The sequence below is a fragment of the Molossus molossus genome, unplaced genomic scaffold (genome assembly GCF_014108415.1).
Source record: "Molossus molossus isolate mMolMol1 unplaced genomic scaffold, mMolMol1.p scaffold_m16_p_4, whole genome shotgun sequence".
In the NCBI taxonomy this organism is placed as follows: domain Eukaryota; kingdom Metazoa; phylum Chordata; class Mammalia; order Chiroptera; family Molossidae; genus Molossus; species Molossus molossus.
Genome location: NW_023425377.1, coordinates 55,920,847 through 55,942,540, shown reverse-complemented (window position 1 = coordinate 55,942,540; position 21,694 = coordinate 55,920,847). Strand labels below are relative to the sequence as shown.

Here is a 21,694-nt window from a genome sequence, read left to right as displayed (position 1 = left end):
ATGCCATCCCTCTACATTGTCATCTCATCATGTAGCCATTGTGTCATGTCATCCTATCACAAGAATGGTGAGTACAGTACAATGAGATAGTTTGTGAACCACATTCACACCACTTATTACAGTATCTTGTTAAAATTGTTCTATTATTAGTTACTGTTAATCTTTTACTGTGCCTAGTTTAAAAATTAAGCTTTAAGTATGTATTTATTGGGAAAAACATAGTATATATAGGGTTTGATACTACCCATTGTTTCAGGCATCCACTGGAGGTCTTGGAATGTATCTCCTGATAAAGGGGGATTACTGTACTGTCATTGACTGGGGTAAATGGAGGAAGGAGTCAGCGGAAGCTGAGGGGAAGAAACAACAGCCAAAAGAAACATGAAAAACACAAAAATCAGGAAAACATGATGTCACAGAAGTAAAAGAATTTTAGTGTAGGGATAGGAAGTTATTATTTTCAAATGCCACAGTGTTAAAGTAAGATTAAAATAGAAATATTGCCTTTGATTTTGGTTATTGATAACCTATCTAAATTTTAGTAGGTTAAAGAGTGAGTTAAAGGTTGAAAAGGACTTAGTAGCCTGACTGGGAAAGGAGAGTTTAGAAAGATAATAGAGGGAGATTGGAGTTGAAAGAATGCATGTCTATCAGAAGAGTTTTTGGCTGCAACAATAGAAAGCCCAGTTAACAATGGCTTACAAGCAAATAGGGATTTATTTTCTCACATAATAAATCTGGAGGTGGGTAGCATTGGTTCAGAAAGAAAATAATTCAGTGCCTTGATTTTTATGGTTTTTCTATCATGGTCACATGGCTGCCATTAGCTTCAGGTAAAATGTCTGAATTCAATGTAAGAAGACATAAAGTGGGTATCACTAGCAACATCCCTGCCTTTTATCAGAAAAGGTTTTCCCAGAAGCCCCTCAGCAGATTTCTGCTTGTATCTCCTTGACCACAGCTGTGTTACATGGAGATTAGTAGTAAAGGAGACTGAGAAAACAAGCATTTGCTCTTGCAGTCTCTTTAGTGGGTAGGCAAAAGTGGTTGAGAAAGGTGTTGACCTTGCTAACCATCTGCCGAGAATGTGTTTCCATGACTTAAGATAGAAGAATTGAGCATGTTTATAACCTAAAAGAGGTGCAGACAGGAGGGGATATTCAGCACAAAGAGGGAAAATAAGATTTGGAGCACAGGTAGAGGCTATAGGAATCTCTTTCACCTGGAAGAAGAAAATTTTCCACAGAGAGAGGTAGTAATCAGTGATAGGTGCAGAAGATGTTTGTGGGTAGCAATGAAGGAAGTTCCTGTGGATTCAGTGTTTGGACCTTGGGCAATTCAATGTCTTTGGGCTATGTGACTTCTAAGTTTTAACATCAAAGACAAAGGAGGAATGAAACACGGAATTAAGTTGTATCAGAAATAGATTTCAAATTTCTCTTTATTACACCCAGTACCCTCCTTTCCCTTCACCTATATTTCTTGTTCCTCACCTCATCTCAATAGCTAGAAATAGATGGGAAGAAATGCAGAGAGAAGAAATGGGTAGAAACTAGGAGAAAATGAAAAAGATAGCACAATACAGGCTCAAAAGGAAGGCACAGGATAAGCGGGAGAGGAAGAATGAAGTTATTGAAGCCTAAGATGGATGCAGTAACTAAAAATTGATAAAATATTAACCCATAGAGGACACAAGGGCCAGATAAAGGTGGTTTCACTACCTTTTCAGGAGTTTTGGAAGCCTCAGGCCCTGTACGTCAGTTCTCAGCCATCCTGGGCAACAATGAGGAAACCTTTGCAACTTTCCTCTATCAACAAGTGCAGGACTCCTGGTTCAACTACTAGACATGAGATCTTGGGCACGGCATTTAACATTGGTGCCTCTGTTTTCTCAGTTGTTAATAGTGCAAACCTCATAGCTTTGGAATACATTAAATAACTAATGTAAAGTGCTTATAAAAGTGCCCAACATGTAGACAGTGCTCAATGAATGTTATATGATTACCCTCATGTACCTGAAAACGATAATCTCCAAATTCCATAGCATGGCATCCAGAAACCTTAATTATCTTAGAAGGACTAGGTTCCTTTCCCCCAGACTGCTGTAATAGCCTCCTAACTGGTTTCCCTGTATTTCCTCTGGCCCCGACATAGGTTCTTCTTTCCACAGGTGACCAGTGATTCTGCCCATGTGTGCTCAACTATGTCACTATTTTGCTCAAACTCCTACAATGGTTTCCCATCACACACAGATTAAATCCTACAGTGGTCTTCAAGTCTTCTGGTTACCCTTTGAACTCATCTCCACTCTCTCCCTTGTTCACCAGGCACTCTACAGTCATAACTGGTCTTGCTAAACCTCAAACTCACCAGGCACTTCTCTGGACAGCATTCCTGTTCCTTCCTCAGAGGATTCTTACCCAGATGTTCACATGATTTCCTCCCTCGCTGTATTCCAGTCTCTGCTCAGTATTTTCTTAGAGACCTTCCCAAAACGCTACTTAAAATATTCCCCACCCTGTCATACTCTAAACCTTAACACAGCTTCACTGTCATTAGTATCTGATACATATATTTTTATTGACTTCCTTCCCCAATATAATTAAACTTGCATAAGTGCTGGGTTTTAACCCCCAAGAATAGTGCCTGACACATAAGTGCTCCAAGTGTTTGTAGAATGTAACCTTCAATAAAACCGTACACAATGCTGTTGTGTCACAAAGTCACCAACACTGCTTCCTATGAGGTGGCCAACAAGCACTCTGGCAAACCTCAGGTCACATACTTGAATTTTTTTTCACCACTGACAAAATTGAAACCCTCTCATCTTCCTGAAAATATGTATTCAAAGTCAAGTACTGTTCACAAAAACAAATACCATCCAGTGGTCCAAGAGGGGCTCCTTAGCTTCCAGGCTCCTTCCTCTCCTAAGTCGCCAAGAACCAACTCTATTCCACCTGCTCTCTCAGGCGCTGTGCCCCAGGCCACCGCCAGGTCCCGAACCGCCGCAGTAGCACCCTCACTCCTCTGCATCCTTCAGCCCTTGTCCTCCCCCAGCCCCATCACGCGGAACCGCTCTAGGCCCAACCGCCGGCCACACGGTTAATATCGTTTGCGTCCAGGGGGTAGATACGAGGTTTCGCCGCCTTTTATGTCCTTGGCGTGGTCTTCCATCTGAAACGTGCCTTTCGGCTTGTAGCGTCCTACTGCATCCTCCGGGACCATTTCTGATCCGTTTCCTCACGGATCAGGCGCTACTCCACCGGACTGACCTCCAGTCAACTTGCTAGTCTCTATCTTGGGTGTTTTTCAAGGCGAAGACGGAGTCCCAGTCTGACCCGAGCGGGACCAAAGCCAAACTTCCACTTAGCACACAGGGAGTTACCTGCATGCTGGACCAGCGACGCCCCGCTGAGGCCTCTGGGAAATGTAGTTTCAGTGCAGAAAGCCTCTGGACCCAGCAAAGGATGAGGGAGCAGGTCCTTGTTTACTCCAGAACGCAGTGTTTTCCTCCGCCTCGCGTCGGTGCCAACGGTGCTCCCAGCGGTGGATTTGCCTAACGGAAAGTGGCGCGAAGAGCAGAACGGTTCAGCCTTCGAATTTGTGGGGATCCTTTCTGCGGATTCCAGGGCAATGCGCAAGCGCAATCAGACGGGGGCTGCAGACTCCAGCTCTTTGTGTTCTGCTGTGAATGAGGCGATTGTGATCTCGCCTCCAGAAGGGTCTCCTCGGCAACCAGCTGGCGACCAGAACCTCATCTGCAGAGCGGGAGCAGCTGTGGGTGGTCGCACCCGGGCAGAAAAACGGAGATAAAAGCCCAGTAGGTCCGGGTCATGGTCCATTCTGGAGGATGGTTCTAATGTCCCACACTTCCCGGGTTGTGTGGCTAAGGTTTGATTCCAAAGAGAAAAGGGACGAGCAGGTGTGGGCTCTTGGGTTTTGGGCAGAATCTGCGGGTGCCCTTAGAGAAGGATGCGGGCAGGGCTTCTGAGGTGCATCTTAGAGCAGACCCCCAGAAGCCCGTTTCCGCCAGGGGGTAGATGATGCTCCCAATGGGGTTGTGAACGCCCTATGTGGAGCTCTCTGAGAGGGCAGCAGAGCAGAAGGCTGAAGGGTTATGTGAAGCATATTCCTAACTCCCTCCCTCTTTTCCCGCCTCCCCTACACAAATACACTGCTCGCCCACCTTTTACTCCAGGTCACCCAAATGGGCCCCAGAGGAGGACAGGCCTCAGGTCAGAGAGAAGCTTGACAATGAAGGGGGTGTGGAGGGTGGGGAGAGGGGAACCAGCCTTCTTAGCTTTTTGAGGAGAAAGAAGACGACCCTCCTTCACTTCCTTCACTCCCTTCCCAGAATTAGGTAGCTCTCCAGTGAGGAGATGTTTCTTTAGGGCCTCTCAGAGTAACTTAAAGGGCAAAGGCCTGGGAGTGGGTAGAAAGCGTGAGAGCTAGGGCTTTAGAGTGCTTATTTCAAAGAGAAGTCAATGTATTTAAGATATGGATGGGAAGATGCAGAGGATTTGACTCAGGTGCTAGAGGAAGAGTGTGTGTGTGTGTGTGTGTGTGTGTGTGTGGCAGAATGGTGAGTGATTCCCTTTACTGTATGGGCCAGCAGAAGTGATCTCAGAAGGAGAGAGAATCAGGAGCAGATAGGGACTAAGAATTCAGGGCTGGGGGTATTGGAGGACTCTCAGGATGTGAATGCTCATAGCCTCACTGTGGACTGCTGTGTGCTTTCTTCTGATCCAGTCCTCTCTTCATAACAGGTGTGTAGAAGTGTTTGCCTAAGGAGCCCTACTCTGCTTGTTCCTGAAAGGGTTCATTAGAGAAGAGGAAATGGCTGTCAGGCACCTGCCAAGCATGGTCCAGGTGAGTGGTGGGGGTTGCTGTGGAGTGCTCTTCCACACATTGAGTTGCCTTATATTTGAATGTAGAGGTTTGGGGAGTGTGGGCATGTTTCTTTTCTCTGACCAGAGTTTTTCTCCCCATCTAATCTCAGTCAGAGACCTGACTCAGTCATTACTTTCTTCCTCCTTCATCTTGTCAGACTTATCCTAGTGGGTGTCATCCAAGCTAAGGGTCTTGTTAAAGGTCGCATAAGTGACAACTGGAACTGGAACCCAGACTGGTCCAAAATAGAAACCTGCATTCTTCCACTAGCAAGTAAGATTAGGAGTCTAAAATGGTTAAAGCAGTGCCTAAGACAGGAGTTGAGAGGAGAGATAGGAACACTTTCTTGGGGAAGTGGGATTTACTGGAATCTTTTTTCATAATATGACATATGGCTTTTTACTTCAGAGGAATATTGCCTACCAGTGAACTCATTAAAAAAACATGGTACATATATGAATGGAATATTAGCTATGAAAAATAATGAAATCTTACCATTTGTGACAACTTGGATGGATCTATAGGGTAATATGCTTAGTGAAATAAGTCAGTCAGAGAAAGACAAATACCATATGATTTTACTTATATGTGAAATCTAAAGAACAAAACAAACAAACAAAACAGAAACAGACTTACAGAAACAAAGAACAAACTGATAATTGCTAGATGGGAGGGGTTTGGAGAACTGGGTGAAAAAGGTGAAGGGATTAAGAAGTACAAATTGGCAGTTACAGAATAGTCACAGGGATGTAAAGTATACAGCACAGGGAATATAGTCAATAATATTGTAATACCTATGTATGGTGCCAGGTGGGTACTGGACTTATCTGCGGGATCACTTCATAAGTTATATAAGTGTCTTATTACTATATAATATTGTATGTCTACTGTAATTACAATTTTTTTTTTTTTTTTTTAGTTTTAGAGAAGGTTATGTTTTCAATTTCAGGAGTTTAATAAAAGGCTTTGAGCAGAACCAGGTGTGTAGAAGTGTCCCTATAGAATAAGGGTATGGAATGCACTCTGAAGGAGACAGCATTCATTTGAGTATATAAATTCCAATGAGTTTGGTAAAATTATTCTAACTCCTTCACATTTAAGCCTATCCAAGGCAGGAATCTATGGTAGAAATCATTGAAAGGGATGAACAGCTGGTTGAAGGTGCTGTGTTCAACCCAGTCACAGCTCATCAGCTACTCACCCTTCTGCTCCCAGTTTCTGACTTGTCCTTTAGGACCCATCTCAGGCACCACTTCTTCTGTGCAACTGGTATCCATGGTGCCAGTCCACTGTGGTATTTCTCTTCCCTTTTTCTCAAATTCATTGTTGGGTGTCATACAATTATATTGTGTTTACAAGCCTGCCATAATTTGGTTACCATGCAGTAGACCTATAATAGGCATGTAAAATATGCCATGTGAAGGGGTAGCCACCAGTCAACAGGGATGGGCTTGCTGTTACAGGAATCAGTGACCTTCAAGGATGTGGCCGTGCTCTTCACCCAGGATGAGTGGGCACAGCTGAGCCCTGCTCAGAGGGCCTTGTACAGGGATGTGATGCTGGAGAACTACAGCCACCTAGTCTCACTGGGTAAGTGGGGAGCCTCCAAAGGCTTATCTTTACATGTGGACATCTCTCTGGGATCTTAAACTGGTAGCACATAGCAGATTGTGCTTGGCACAGGCTGACTGAAGATGTTATTTTTAAGTCTATGATCTGCCTATCCTCGGTGTCCCAGGCACAGGACTCTTTTGGAGCCTAGAGTGAGCAGAGGGTCCAATTCTTCCTCCCTTTGGCAGAGAGAAGGACATGGAAACAGGTTGTGTATCAGGCCTGAGCCATCTTTTCATCCTCTGGGAACTCATCTCTATCCTGGGTCTTTCCATCAAGTTACCTTTTCCAGGAAGTTCTGAGGACCAGATATCTTCCTTCTAATTATTTTTTTTGTAGCATGAACAGATGTGGTCCATTTTTTCCCCCCTTAAAAACAGGGCTCTTAGGACCCAAACCAGATCTGTTTGGCCAGCTGGGAAAAGGGGAAGAATGGACACCAGAAGACGCCTCGCGAGGCTTCTGTCTGGGTAAGACCCTGCATGTGGGAGGCATAGAGAGAAATTCAGCAAATGTGCCAGGCCTGTGGGCTGAGAAATGAGCATCTTCTCCCTTTTGTTCATCTCAATGCCTTATTGCCACATTTGTCCCTGCATGCATGTGTCACTTCCATCTTTTGGCAGTTTGTGGCTCTCTAGACCCTCCTCTCTGAGATTAATTGTCTCTGGTTTGGAAAAGACCTCACATATAATCTGGGCAGCTCCCCCACTAGGTCCCATTGTCCTGTTCAACATTTGACAGTGCAGTCTCTGCTCCTACTTCTTCAGTGAGAAGGAGCCACACTGGGTCGCACACAGCAGGGTGGCTTCTTCATGGTAATGGGCCAATATTCATGTGCATCCTGAGGCCACCCTTCTTCTAGCTAAACATTGCACATTTCTTCAACCACCTCCTAATTTGTTCACATACATGTACAGTACGTGCATTCAGCCAGCATACAATTACTCTCCAATTTCTGCAGCATCACACTGGACTGTTTTAATATTTCATTCTGTTTTACACAAGCTGTGTTATAAAAACATGGGGGGGGGGAATTAAACAAATTCATTCACTGTCTTACCACTCTAACATCATGAATGCATTCTTCCATTTATTTGTCATTAACACTAGTTCATTATTGTACTTGTGGGGAACATGAAGGACGTTGATGCCTACAAGGGACTTTATAATCATGTGTGGGTAGTGACTTGAAAAACCAGGCGGTTGTGGTTCATTCCTTCCCAGGTGCCTTTCACAGCCCTCGGTTCCAGCACTTCTTATTTCTGCATTGCCTGGATGCTCCAAATTTTGAGCCAACTCTTGAAGGATAATTAGTGGTTAGCCAGTGAGACATAGATGTCTTATTTTATGTTTCCCAATAAGATTTATAGCTGTTTCCTCCCATTTTTCAATAAGGTTTTATTTTTATTTTTGAATAGTACAACCTCCTCTTTTTTTTTTATTGCTGCTATAAAGAAATGGTAGTCATTTCCAAATATTTATTCCCTTCTCATCACTCTCCCTTATTCTTAAAATATTCATTGGATTCATTTTGTTTTTTTCTTATTTCTGTTTAATTTCTCTCTCTCTCTCTTTTTTTTTTTTTCGGTTAACCCTCACCCGAGCATACTTTTTCATTGATTTTTAGGGAGACTGGAAGGGAAGGAGGGATAGAGAGAGGCAGGGAGAGAGAGAGAAACATCATGTGAGAGAGACACATTAATTGGTTGCCTCATTCATGACCCCAACCAGAGCTGAGGATCAAACTGCAACTGAGGTACAGGCCCGAAATGGTAATGAAACCTGTGACCCTTTGGTCCATGGGCCGACGCACTAACCACTGAGCAAGACTGGCCAGGGCAACTGTTTCATTTCTTTTTATTTATTTATTTATTAAAAAAAATTATTTATTTATTTTAATTTTATTTTTGTTACAGATGTTTCTTCTTTTTTACCCCATTGACACTCTCCTCCCCATCCCCACCGCCCCGTTCCCGGCTTTGTTGTCCATGTCCGTTGGTTATGCATACATGCATATAAGTTCTGTGGTTTCTCTCTTCCCACCCCCCACCACTCCCTCTTCTGAGGGTTGTCAGTCTGTACCCTATTTCCATGTTTCTGGGTCTACCCTATTCCTCAGACTGTTATATTCATTATATTCCATATATAAGTGAGATCATGTGGTATTTATCTTTTTCTGCTTGGCTTGTTTCACTTAGGATAATACTTTCCAGGTTCCTCCACGTCGTCTCAAAGGATAAGAGATCTTTCTTTCTTATAGCTGCATACTACTCCATTGTGTATATGTACCACAGCTTTTTTATCGATTTGTCTATTGATGGACACTTGGGCTGTTTCCAGATCTTAGCTATTGTAAATAGTGCTGCTATGAACAAGGGGGTACATATATTCTTTCTGATTGGTGTTTCAGGCTTTTCAGGGTATATTCCTAGAAGTGGGATCACTGGGTCAAATGGAAGTTCAATTTTTAATTTTTTGAGGTAACACCATATTGTTTTCCATACTGGCTGCACCAGTCTGCATTCCCACCAGCAGTGCACACCCTCCACACCCTCACCAACACTTGTTTGATGATTTGTTGATGGTGGCCATTGTGACAGGTGTGAGGTGATACCTCATTGTTGTTTTAATTAGCATCTCTGTGATGATTAGTGATGCTGAGCATTTCCTCATATGTCTCTTGGCCATTTGTATGTCCTGTTTGGAGAGGTGTCTATTCAGCTCCTCTGCCTATTTTTTAATTGGGTTCTTTGTCTTCCTTTTGTTGAGTTGCATGAGTACTCTATATATTTTGGAAATTATTTCCTTATCTGATGTATCATTGGCAATGATATTCTCCCATACAGTGGGTTGCCTTTCCATTTTGATGGTTGTTTCTTTTGCTGTGCAGAAGCTTTTTAGTTTGATGTAGTTCCATGTGTTCATTTTCTCCTTTGTTTCTGTTGCCTTAGGTGATGTATCAGTGAATATTTCTGCTATGTATGATGTCCGAAATTTTGTTGCCTACAGTTTTTTCTAGAATTTTTATGGATTCATGGGTCACATTTACATCTTTTATCCATTTTTAGTTTATTCTTGTGTAGGGTGTAAACTGATGGTCTAGGTTCGTTTTTTTGCATGTAGCTGTCCAATTTTTCCAACACCATTTATTAAGGAGGTTGTCCTTACTCCACTGTATGCTCTTGCCATCTGTCAAATATTAATTGAGCATATTGCCTTGGGTCCATTTCTGGGTTTTCTATTCTGTTCCACTGGTCTATCTGCCTGTTCTTGTGCCAGTACCAGGCTGTTTTGCTTACAGTCACTTTGTAGTATAACCTGATATCTGGTATTGTGATTCTACCTACTTTGTCCTTCTTTTTCAAAATTGCTGTGGCTATTCGGGGTCTTTTTCGTTCCACATGAAGTTTTGAAGTATTTGTTCTAGTTCTGTGAAATACGTCATTGGTATTTTGATGGGGATTGCATTGAATCTATAGATTGCTTTGGGTAGTATGGACATTTTAATGATGTTAATTCTTCCAATCCATGAATAAGGAATTTGCTTCCACTTTTTTATATCTTCCTCTATTTTTTTTTCAATGTCCTATAGTTTTCTGCGAATAGGTCCTTTATTTCTTTGGTTAAGTTAATTCCTAGTTATCTTAATTTTTTTGCTGTGATGGTAAATGGTATTGTTTTTTCAGTTTCTCTCTGTGAGTTCATCATTGGTGTATAAGAATGCCATCGATTTTCCTGTGCATATTGGTGTTCTCCTGTTTGTGGCTCCCTCTCCTGGGTTTAGATAAGCAAGGGAGGACCCACGTTAAACAGTACTGTCAAGTCTTACTTTCCTGGTTGGAGTTGCTAGCCCAGGAATGGTATTTTTATCCTTTATCTTTTTGCCTGGGGGTTAGCAGTCCAGGTTACTTGGAGAGTTTTGGGTTGTCAGTTGACTGAAAAACTCCCTCAGGTGCTCAGAGTAAGGGGATTTCCGGAGGGTGGGTCAGATGCTGGTTGTTCATAAGCCTCTATTTGCATTTCAATGGCCCCCAGGGTGGGGTTGGATCTCCAAGGGAGGGCTGCTGCCTCTCCCCAGAGTCCTGAGAAGGATCAATATGGCCACTGTCCTGCGTGGCTGCAACTGAGCAAAAGCTCTGTGTGCCCTCTAAATCCTGAGTGTCCCCACACAGTTCCAGTTCAGTCTGCCTTCTCTCTGCTGGAGTCCAAGGTGAGTGGCTGTGGCTATTTTAGCCTCTGTCCCGGCTCTGCACTGTGGAGCTGCTTGGGAGTTTAACCCGAGGATGCTGCTCACCGCTAAGGCCACTGCTGAGTTGCTGACCGTGAGCTCCCAGCCCCCATGCCTTTGCAATCCTACCAAGAATGAGTCAGTGTCCCTGGTTATATGGTCCTCGCAAGCTGCTTTTCTGTTGCTTTTTCCCGCTGATTTGTCTGTGTTTTTGTTGTAATTACAGTTTGGTCCTGGGAGACGGTCTATGTAGCTTCCATTCACTCCGCTGCCATTTTGGAATCATCCGTTTCATTTCTTAATGACTGTCTAGGACTTAAAAAATCATATAGAACAATCATGATAGGTTTTATCTCTGATTTTTGAGTGACTGGATCTAGACCTTTTCCTTTGTTGCACTGGTTACTCTTGGTTTAGAATAGACACTTATTTGTAACAAGAAAATGTCCTCTGATAGAACAATTTCCTTCTTAGTTTTTCTCTTCTCTGGGCCATGAGCTATTAGAAGGAGGAGAAAGCTGTTTGAGTCCCTGTGGCAGGGTACTGTGCTGGGTGACTTCTGGGAATTTTTGTTAGCTGCCCCATTTAATAATTACAACTTGTGAGGCAAGTATGATTAACCCCAGTTTACAGAAAACTGAATCTTAGCATGGTTAGTTAATTTGGACTCATTTAATGTTACTATTACATGGCAAGTCAGGATTAGGGTGAAGCCAGCATGAAACCCATCTGACCCTCAAACTGTTGTTTTCTCCCCTTCTCTATAAAAGCTTTGATTACACAGAATTTACCCAGTAAACCTAAAGAAAAACTACTTGATCCCTTAATTTGATTTGTTTGCTAATAACTTGTTGCATTTCTTATTTACTAATTTGTTTATGTTTCTTTTTGTTATATCAACTATACATCATATCCTTTAGCTTTAAAATAATCTTTTTTGAGCTGTAAAATGTATTCATTTACAATCATGCATGGTATGCCTCTATAATTTTAACATTTTTATATGATATCCTCTTTCTCATTTCCAATTTTGCCTGCATATTTTTTACCTTAAATTTATTGAGATTTTTCTTTTAGAGAACCAGCTCTTACTTACTTGTCTGACAAATAATTTTATTTCTACATTTAGCATTATCATTTACTTTTCTTTACCTTAAAATAAATATATTTTGAATGCTGTGTATCCTAGATACAAAAGAAGATATGTAATATTTTTGTACAGTTTGAAGAACTAAGAAATAACACTCATACTCCATTGTTCAGCTTTAGAAACAGAACATGGAGGCATATGTGAAGCCCAGTATGCACCCCCTCTTTACACCTTCCTCTTTTCATCCCAGGCTAGAGCCACTAGCTTGAATTTTTCCCTAGCAGCTCTGTGCTGCTCTTTGTGGTTTTACTGCATTAACCATAGTTCTGAACAATTTTTTTGCTGTAAAGCTTGATATATATGTATTGTTCTATAGATACACTTCCACAACTTTCGTTTTTAAATTCTTGTTGAGATGTTAACTGCACTTTGATATTCCTTCAACGACTATCCTTTAATTTATCCTTTCTCGCTGATAGGCCTGGAGGTTGTTTCAAGAATTTTTGCTGTTTTGAATAGTGCTGACCTGAATATTCATGTATATACTTCCTTTTATACACATGGGCCTTGTTTTGGACTTTCTTTAGTGTATTCATACATGTAGAAATACTGGGTTTAAGAGTATATGCTTCTTGCCCTGGCCGGTTTGGCTCAGCGGTTAGAGCATCGTCCTGCGGTCCGGAGAGACCCGGGTTCGGTTCCCGCTAAGGGCATGTACCTCGGTTGCAGTTTGTCCCCGGCCCTGGTTGGTCGTGCGGGTGGCAGCCACTCGATGTGTCCCTTTCACATCGATGTTTCTCTCTCTCTCTCTCTTCCTCTCTCTCCCTCCCACTCTATCTGTGCAAAAAATGGAAAAAAAATGTCCTCGGGTGAGGATAAATAAAAAAAAAAGAGTATATGCTTCTTTAACTTTACTAGGTTTTCCCAGATTGTTGATTAAATTAGTTCCAAATTATACTAATAGTTGATGTAAGTTCCTGTCACCTTCATTCTTGTCAAAATTTGGAACTTCCAGATTTTTAAAAATTCTCCAAGTCCTATTCTTGAGAAATGGTATCTCATTGTGATATTAAATTGCATTTCTTAGTTTACTAGCGAAGTTGAACATCTTCTTTTAAGAAATATGTTTTTATTGACTTTTTAATCCTCACCCGAGGACATTTTTTTCTTTCCATTTTTTATTCAGATAGAGTGGGAGGGAGAGAGAGAGAGGGAAACATCAACGTGAAAGGGACACACCGAGTGGTTGCCACCCACACAACCCAGCCAGGGCCGGGTACAAACTGCAACCGAGGTACGTGCCCTCAGCGGGAACCGAGCCTGGGTCTCTCCGGACCGCAGGCCGACGCTCCAACCACTGAGCCAAACCAGCCAGGGCATGTTTTTATTGATTTTTTTAGTGAGAGAGAGTTAGAAATAGAGATGTGAGGGAGAAACATGAACCAGCTGCCTCCTGCACATACCTTACTGGGGATCAAGCCCAAAACCTAGACATGTGCCTTGACTGGGAATTGAACCAGGACTTCTCAGTCTATGGGATGATACTCAATCCACTGAGCCACACTGGCTGGGCTGAACATCTTTTTGTATGTTGATTATTTGTGTCCTATCACTTACATATTTATGTTCTTTGCTCAAGTTTTATATATATTCAGGGATCTAATACTTTATCAGTTAATATGTAGTTCAGTCTATAACTTTTCTTTTTATTTACTAACAGAAATCCTTAATTAATAAACTAGAAATGATTAGTCTTTATGATCTTTTTTCTAGTGCTGTCTGTGTCTTGTTTAAATAATCCTTTCTGCCCTCAGATCCATGAAGGAAGGACTGGTCTTGTTTGCTTTTGTGTCCCCAGAACACTAGCTCCCAGTATGTATTTGTTGAGTCAAAGCATGAATTTCTAATAATATTTACTTTTTTTTTTTTTTCAGTATAAGTCTTGTCAGAGGTTTTCTTTTTCAGTAGATTTTTTTTATAGAGGCCATCAAAAAACTGCTGGAGTCGATAAATGAATTTGGCAAAGTAGCAGGATACAAAATTAACATCCAGAAATCAATGGCATTTTTTATACATCAATAATGATCTCTCTGAAACAGAAACCAAAAAAAAAAAAAAAAAATCTTTTACCATTGCAACAAAAAAATAAGATACCTAGGAATAAACTTAACCAAGGAGGTAAAAAAACCTATAGTCAGAAAACTACAGGACATTTAAAAAAGAGATAGAGGAAGATACAAACAAGAGGAAGAATATACCATGTTCATGGATTGGAAGAATTAACATCATTAAAATGTCCATACTACAAGCTAATGGCATATTTCACAAATCTAGAACAAATAATCCAAAAATTTATATGGAACCAGAAAAGACCTCAAATAGCCACAGCAAACTGGAGAAAGAAGAACAAAGTTGGAAGAATCACAATACTGGATATCAAGTTATACTAAAAAGCCACTGTAATTAAAACAGCCTGGTAGTGGCCCAAGAACAGGCATATAGATTAGTGAAACAGAACAGAAAACTCAGAAATCAACCCAAGCCATTACACTCAGTTAATATTTGATGAAGGAGGCAAGAATATACAATAAAGACAGTCTCTCCAATAAATGGTGTTGGGAAAATTGGACAGGTCCATGCAAAAATATGAAACTAGACCAACAACTTACATCATACACAAGAATAAACTCAAAATGGGTAAAAGACTTAAATGTTACTTGTGAAACCATAAAAATCCTAGAAGAAAATGTAGGCAGTAAAATCTCAAGCATCTCATGTAGCAGAATTTTCACCAATATATCACCTAGGGCAAGAGAAACAAAGCAAAAAATGAACAAATGGGACTAAAAAGCTTCTGCACAGCAAAAGAAACTAGCTTCAAAGTGAAAAGGGAACCCACTGTATGGGAGAACATATTTGCCAATGACACATCAGATAAGGGGTTAATTTTCAAACTATGTAAAGTACTCATACAACTCAACAAAAGTTAAACAAATAGTTGAATTAAAAAATGGGCAAAGGACCTGAATAGACAATTCTCCAAAGAGGACATACAAATGACCATGACACATATTACCAAATGCTCAAAGTCACTAATCATCAGAGAAATGCAAATTAAAATGACAGTGAGGTATCACCTCACACCTGCCAGAATGGCTACAAACAAGTGCTGGTGAGGATATGACGAAAAAGGAACTCTAGTACACTGCTGGTAGAAATGCGGACTGGTGTAGCCACTATGGAAAACAGTGTGGAGTTTCCTCAAAAAATTAAAAATGGAACTGCCATTTGACCCCATGGTCCTACTTCTAGTAATATATCCTAATGATAAATGTTTGACTTAGTTGATCCTTTCTATTTTATCTTGATCCAGTTCATTAATTTTTGTTTTTCATTATTTCTTTCCTTTGACTTTTTAGAGTTTGTTTTTATTTTTAGAATTAAATTTTATCAAATAATATATACATTTAAAATGTATTGATTGATTTTTAGAGAGAGAGAACGAGAGAGAAATAACGATTTGTTTTTCCACTTATGCATCATTGGTTGATTCTTGTATGTGGTCTGACCGGGGATCAACCTGCAACCTTGGTGTATTGGGACGATGCTCTAACCAACTGAGCTACCTGGTCAGGACCTAATACATGCATTTAGTTTAATGAAACTACAGTGTTTATTATGAAAAAAGTGGCCCCTTGTCCCGTCTTTCACTTTCTCTTCTTTTAGCTGATTATTTGGTCTATCTGCTTTCATGTCTCCAAGTAACATGTTTGTATTGCTACCTCTTGATCAGTTTTAGACAGTATTTATTGAATTCCTTCTATAAAACGTGAGGGTGAAACTCACTGCCCCAACTAGGCATCTTACTGCCTTTTCATTCCCTGTGTTTCCAGTAGAGTTGTAGAGTCGTTTTGGTCAGAGCAATAATCGGTGTTTACATCCCTAAGCACTATTCACAAAACTTATCTATGTAGTAAATTATGACAACTTTTGCTTTCCTCAGCATTTGGTTCCCAATGTTCATTGGTTTGTAGCTTAATTTAATTTAATCTTAGCCCTTTTTCAGTTGTCTGCATCTCTTCTCAAGACTTGCAGATGCGTTCCACAATGTAAGTTTCATTCTCCTGGTAAAGCCTCTTCTGGATTGTGTGACCTGCTCCATTCTAGAGTGGCTGGTGCCCAGCTCTTATCTTGGCTGAAAAGCCCCTCATTGCTGGCTGCATGTCCCTGTCATCTTCCTGCTTTGTTTGCTCCCTTCTTTTGGTGGCACATATCTTTCAGTAGCTTCCTAAGAAAGCGTATACAGGAGTTCGGTGTTTTGGTTTTTTTTTGTAGCCTATCATGTCTGTAAATGTAAATTTTTTTCTGCCCTGACACTTTTTGGGTAGTTTGACTATATATAAGTCAGCACTGGAAATCCTTTTCTTTCAGGATTTTGAAAACATTGCTCCATGGTTTTCTAGACCTCAGTCTGCTCTTATGATATACCAAATCATTTTAAGTCTGCATCAGTTGTGACCTGTTTTGCTCTTCAGAAACTTGCAGGAGCTCCTGCTTTACTCCAGTGTTCTGCAGTTTCCAAGAAATATTTCCTGGTGTGGTTCTCTTTGTATCCACTGGGCATCTGTGGGCCTTTAGTTAAGCATTTGGTGAGTCCTTCCCATCTAAAATGCCTGCTCTTTGCATTTTGTGTGACTAGGAATACACCACAACCAGAAGTTGAACTTACTTATCCCTATTAGTTTTAATAGTACTTTTTTTTTTTTAAAGCCTCTAAACATTCAATAAAATTTAAGTGAAGTTTTTAGATATTAACTTGTACCTCAGTTTTTCCAGGTTCATGTGGACAATTTGTACTATTTTATTATTTATTTATTATTTGATTAATTTATTTTTGTTACAGATGTTTCTCCTTTTTCCTCACTGATTCCCCCATTCCCCTCCCTGGCCGTCCTGTCCCCAGCTTTGTTGTACATGTCCATTGTTCGTGCATATAGGCATATGAGTTCTGTGGTTTATCTCTCCCCCACCAACCCATGTTCTGGGGATTGTCAGTCTATACCCCATGTCCACATCTCTGGGACTACTTGATCCCTCAGACTGTTATGTTCATTATATTCCACAAATAAGTGAGATCATATAATACTTGTCTTTCTCTGTTTGTCTTGTTTCACTTAGCATACTTTCCAGGTCCCTCCATATCATCCAAAGGATAAGAGATCTTTCTTACGGTTGCATAACACTCCATCGTGTATATATACCACAGCTTTTTTATCCATTCGTCTACTGAAGGACATATGGGCTGTTTCCAGACCTTAGTGCTGCTACAAACATGGGGGTACATATATCTTTTTGATTGGTGTTTCAGGCTTCTTTTTTTTTTATTTCTTGTTTTTTTTTTTTTTGGGGGGGGGACCTTTCCATATCATTCATGTTTTATTATAATTAGCATACCACAATCTTCACACAATTTAAGTAACATGATTATAGCAAACACAAAGTTATGAGTGTAATTTTACATTTATTTTAGTATACCTGATGTCTCTAGTTGAAACACATAGCTACTAATATTTTATTCTTTTGATAAAATGATTTCTTTATTCCTCATTAACCTGTTCATTAATTTGCTTTTGTAGTTTTCAATTGTTCAGATTTTAGTCTAGCTTTGGATTGCTTTTATCTTTTTTTTTTTTAATTAATTTATTTTTTATTAATTAATTTTTGTTACAGATGTTTCTCCTTTTTTCCCCACTGATTCTCCCCTCCCCCTCCCTCCCTGCCCCATCCCAAGTTTGTTGTCCATGTCCACTGTTCATGCATACATGCATATAAGTTCTGTGGTTTATCTCTCCCCCACCACCCCCTCTTCTGGGGCTTGTCAGTCTGTACCCCACATCCACATCTTTGGGACTACCCCATTTCTCAGACTATTATGTTCATTATATTCCACAAATATGTGAGATCATATAATACTTGTCTTTCTTTGTTTGGCTTGTTTCGCTTAAAATGACACTTTCCAGCCCTGGCCGGTTTGGCTCAGCGGTTAGAGCGTCGGCCTGTGGTCCTGAGAGACCCGGGTTCGGTTCCCACTATGGGCATGTACCTCGGTTGCAGTTTGTCCCCGGCCCTGGTCTGTTGTGTGGGTGGCAACCACTTGATGTGTTCCTTTCACGTCGATGTTTCTCTCTCTCTCTCTCTGTTCCTCTCTCTCCCTCCCACTCTACCTGAACAAAAAAAGGAAAAATGTCCTCGGGTGAGGATAAAAAAAAAACAAAAACAAATAAAATGACACTTTCCAGGTCCCTCCATGTAGTCTCAAAGGATAAGAGATCTTTCTTTCTTATAGCTGCATAGTACTCCATTGTGTATATGTACCACTGCTTTTTTATCCATTCGTCTAATGATGGACACTTGGGCTGTTTCCAGAACTTAGCTATTGTAAATAGTGCTGCTGCAAACATGGGGGTACATATATTCTTTCTGATTGGTGTTTCAGGCTTCTTGGGGTACATTCCTAGCAGTGGGATCACTGGGTCAAATGGAATTTCAATTTTTAATTTTTTGAGGTACCACCATATTGTTTTCCATAGTGGCTGCACCAGTCTGCATTCCCACCAGCAGTGTACTAGAGTCCCCTGTTCTCCATACCCTCACCCAAACTTGTTGTTTGATGATTTGTTGATGGTGGCCATTGTGACAGGTGTGAAGTGATACCTCATTGTTGTTTTAATTTGCATCTCTCTGATGATTAGTGATGTTGAGCATTTCTTCATTTGTCTCTTAGCCATTTGTATGTCCTGTTTGAAGAGGTGTCTGTTTAGTTCCTCTGCCCATTTTTTAATTGGGTTCTTTGTCGTCCTTTCTCTGAGTTGTATAAGCACTGTATATATATATTGGAAATTAACCCCTTATCTGGTATATCATTGGCAATTATGCTCTCCCATACAGTGGGTAGCCTTTCCGTTTTGATGATTGTATCTTTTGCTGTGCAGAAGCTTTTTAGTTTGATGTAGTCCCATGTGTTCATTTTCTCCTTTGTTTTTGTTACCTTAGGGGATATATCAGTGAAAATTCTGCTGCGTATGATGTCTGAAATTTTGTTGCCTACAGTTTCTTCTAGGATTTTTATGTATTCATGAGTCACATTTAAGTCTTTTATCCATTTTGAGTTTATTCATGTGTAGGGTGTAAGTCGATGGTCTAGTTTCATTTTTTTGCATGTAGCGGTCCAGTTTTCCCAGCACCATTTATTAAAGAGGCTGTCTTTACTCCACTGTATGTTTTTGCCACCTTTGTCAAATATTAATTGAGCATATTGCCTTGGGTCCATTTTTGGGTTCTGTATTCTGTTCCACTGGTCTATATGCCTGTTCTTGTGTCAGTACCAGGCTGTTTTGATTACAGTGGTTTTGTAGTATAACCCGAAATTTGGTAATGTGATCCCTCCTACTTTGTTCTTCATTTTCAAGATTGCTGTGGCTATTCGAGGCCTTTTTTGGTTCCATATGAACGTTTGAAGTATTTGTTCTAGTTCTGTGAACTATGTCATTGGTATTTTGATGGGGATTGCATTGAATCTATAGATTGCTTTGGGTAGTATGGACATTTTAATGATGTTAATTCTTCCAATCCATGAACAGGATATGTACTTTCGCTTTTTTATATCTTTCTCTATTTCTTTTTTTAATGACCTGTAGTTTTCTGTGAATAGGTCCTTTATTTCTTTGGGTAGGTTTATTCCTAGGTATCTTAATTTTTTTGCCGCGATGGTAAATTGGATTGTTTTTTCAGTTTCTCTCTGTGAGTTCATCATTGGTATATAAGAATTCCATTGATTTCTTGATGTTAATTTTGTATCCTGCTACTTTGCCAAATTCATTTATTAAGTTTAGTAAATTTTTGATGGAGTCTTTGGGGTTTTCTACATATATTATCATGCCATCTGCGAATAATGACAGTTTCACATTCTCCTTCTCAATTTGGATCCCGTTTATTTTTCCTTCCTGTCTGATTGCTGTGGCTAAGACTTCCAGTACTATGTTAAATAAGAGTGGCAAAATAGGCATCATTGTTTTGTTCCTGTTCTTAAGGGAAATGCTTTTAGTTTTTGCCCATTGAGTATGATGTTGGCTATAGTTCTTTTATATATGGCCTTTATTATGTCTAGATAAGATCCCTCTATTCCGAGATTGCTGAGCGTTTTTATCAGATGGATGCTGGATTTTGTCGAAGGCTTTTACGACATCTATTGATATGATCATGTTGTTTTTATTCTTCATTTTGTTTATGTAGTGTATCACATTTATTGATTCGCAAATATTGTACCAGCCTTGCATTCCTGGGATGAATCCCACTTGGTCATGGTGAATAATTTTTTTGATGTATTGCTGGATCCGATTTGCCAGTATGTTGTTCAGGATTTAGGCATCTGTGTTCATCAGGGATATTGGCCTGTAGTTTTCTTTCTTTTTAGTGTCATTTTCTGGTTTTGGAATTAGAATTATGCTGGCCTCATAAAACGAGTTTGGAAATGTTCCTTCTTCTTTAATTTTTTGAAATAGTTTGAAAAGAATAGGTGTTAGTTCTTTTTTGAATTTTCAGTAAAACTCCCTTGTGAAGCTATCTGGGCCTGGACTTTTGTTTGCTGGGAGAGTCTTGATTACATCTTCAATTTCCTTAGTTGTTAGGAGTCTGTTCAAGTTTTCTATCTCTTCCCGGTCCAGTTTTGAGAGAGTATGTGTTTCTAGAAATTTGCCCATTTTGCTTAGATTGTTAAATTTGTTGCTATATAATTGTTGGTAGTAGTTGTTAATGATCTTTTGTATTTCTGTGGTGTCAGTTGTGACTTCTCCCCTTTCATTTTTGAAAATGTGTGTTTGGGTTCTCTCTTTTTGTTTCTTGGTGAGTCTAGCTTAGGGTCTATCAATCTTGTTTATATTTTCAGAAAAACATCTCCTTGTTTCATTGATCCTTTGATTTTTTTTTTTTTTGACTCTATGTCATTTATTTCTGCTCTATCTTCACTATTTCCTTACTTCTACTTGCTCTGGGTTTTTCTCTCTGTTTGCTTTATAGTTATTGAAGTTGTGAGGTTAGGTAGTCTATTAGAGATTTTTTTTGTTTCTTGAGGTAGGCCTGTAGTGCTATGAACTTCCCTCTCAGAACTGCTTTTGCTGCATTTCATAGATTTTGTGTTGTTGTTTGTTCATTTTCATTGGTGTCCAGGAAGTTTTTAATTTCTTCCTTGATCTCCTTGGTAACTCATTCATTGTTTAATAACATGCTATTTTGATTCCATGTGTTCCAATATCTTTGCATGTTCTTGTTGCAATTGATTTCTAGTTTCATGCCACTGTGATCTGAGAAGATGCTTGATATGATTTCAATCTTCTTGAACTTGTAGAGACTTTGCTTGTGTCCTAACATGTGGTCTATCTTTGAGAATGTCCCATGTGCACTTGAGAAGAATGTGTATTCTGTTGTTTTGGGATGTAATTCTCTGTAGATATCTATTAAATCCATTTGGTCTAGTGCTTCATTTAGAATATGTTTCCTTGCTAATTATTTTTCTCGAGGATCTATCCAGTGGTGGTTCTATTTTTATTCTTATTTCTCCTGCTAATTACAGCAGTTTTTTAAAAACATTTATTCCAGTGCTGGTTTGGTGCTAATGTATTTCCTTAGACTTTTTTTTTGTCTGGGAAGCTCTTTATTTGCCCTTCTATTTTGAATGACAGCCTTGGTGGATAGAGTAGTCTTGAATTCAGATCCTTGTTTTTTATGACCTTGATTAGCTCATGCCATTCCCTCTGGCCTGTTGTGTTTCTGTTGAGAGGTCAGCTGAGAGCTTTATGGGGCTTTCTTAGTAGGTAACC

The 21,694-nt window shown here is 40.0% G+C and overlaps 1 protein-coding gene across 2 annotated transcripts in view; it reads left to right on the top strand.

The window, feature by feature from the left end:
* Positions 1 to 3,746: 3,746 nt before the first annotated feature.
* ZNF454 (zinc finger protein 454) overlaps positions 3,747 to 21,694 on the top strand; it is a 36,544-nt gene continuing 18,596 nt past the window's right edge. Inside the window, exons 1-4 of one of the 2 annotated variants that reach the window (XM_036240819.1) lie at positions 3,747 to 3,820; positions 4,767 to 4,869; positions 6,354 to 6,480; positions 6,882 to 6,971. In XM_036240819.1, the coding sequence (XP_036096712.1) occupies positions 4,837 to 4,869; positions 6,354 to 6,480; positions 6,882 to 6,971 (250 nt within the window). In that variant the 5' untranslated portion in view covers positions 3,747 to 3,820; positions 4,767 to 4,836. The remainder of the gene's footprint in view (positions 3,821 to 4,766; positions 4,870 to 6,353; positions 6,481 to 6,881; positions 6,972 to 21,694) is intronic. The other variant, XM_036240820.1, reaches the window with a different exon arrangement.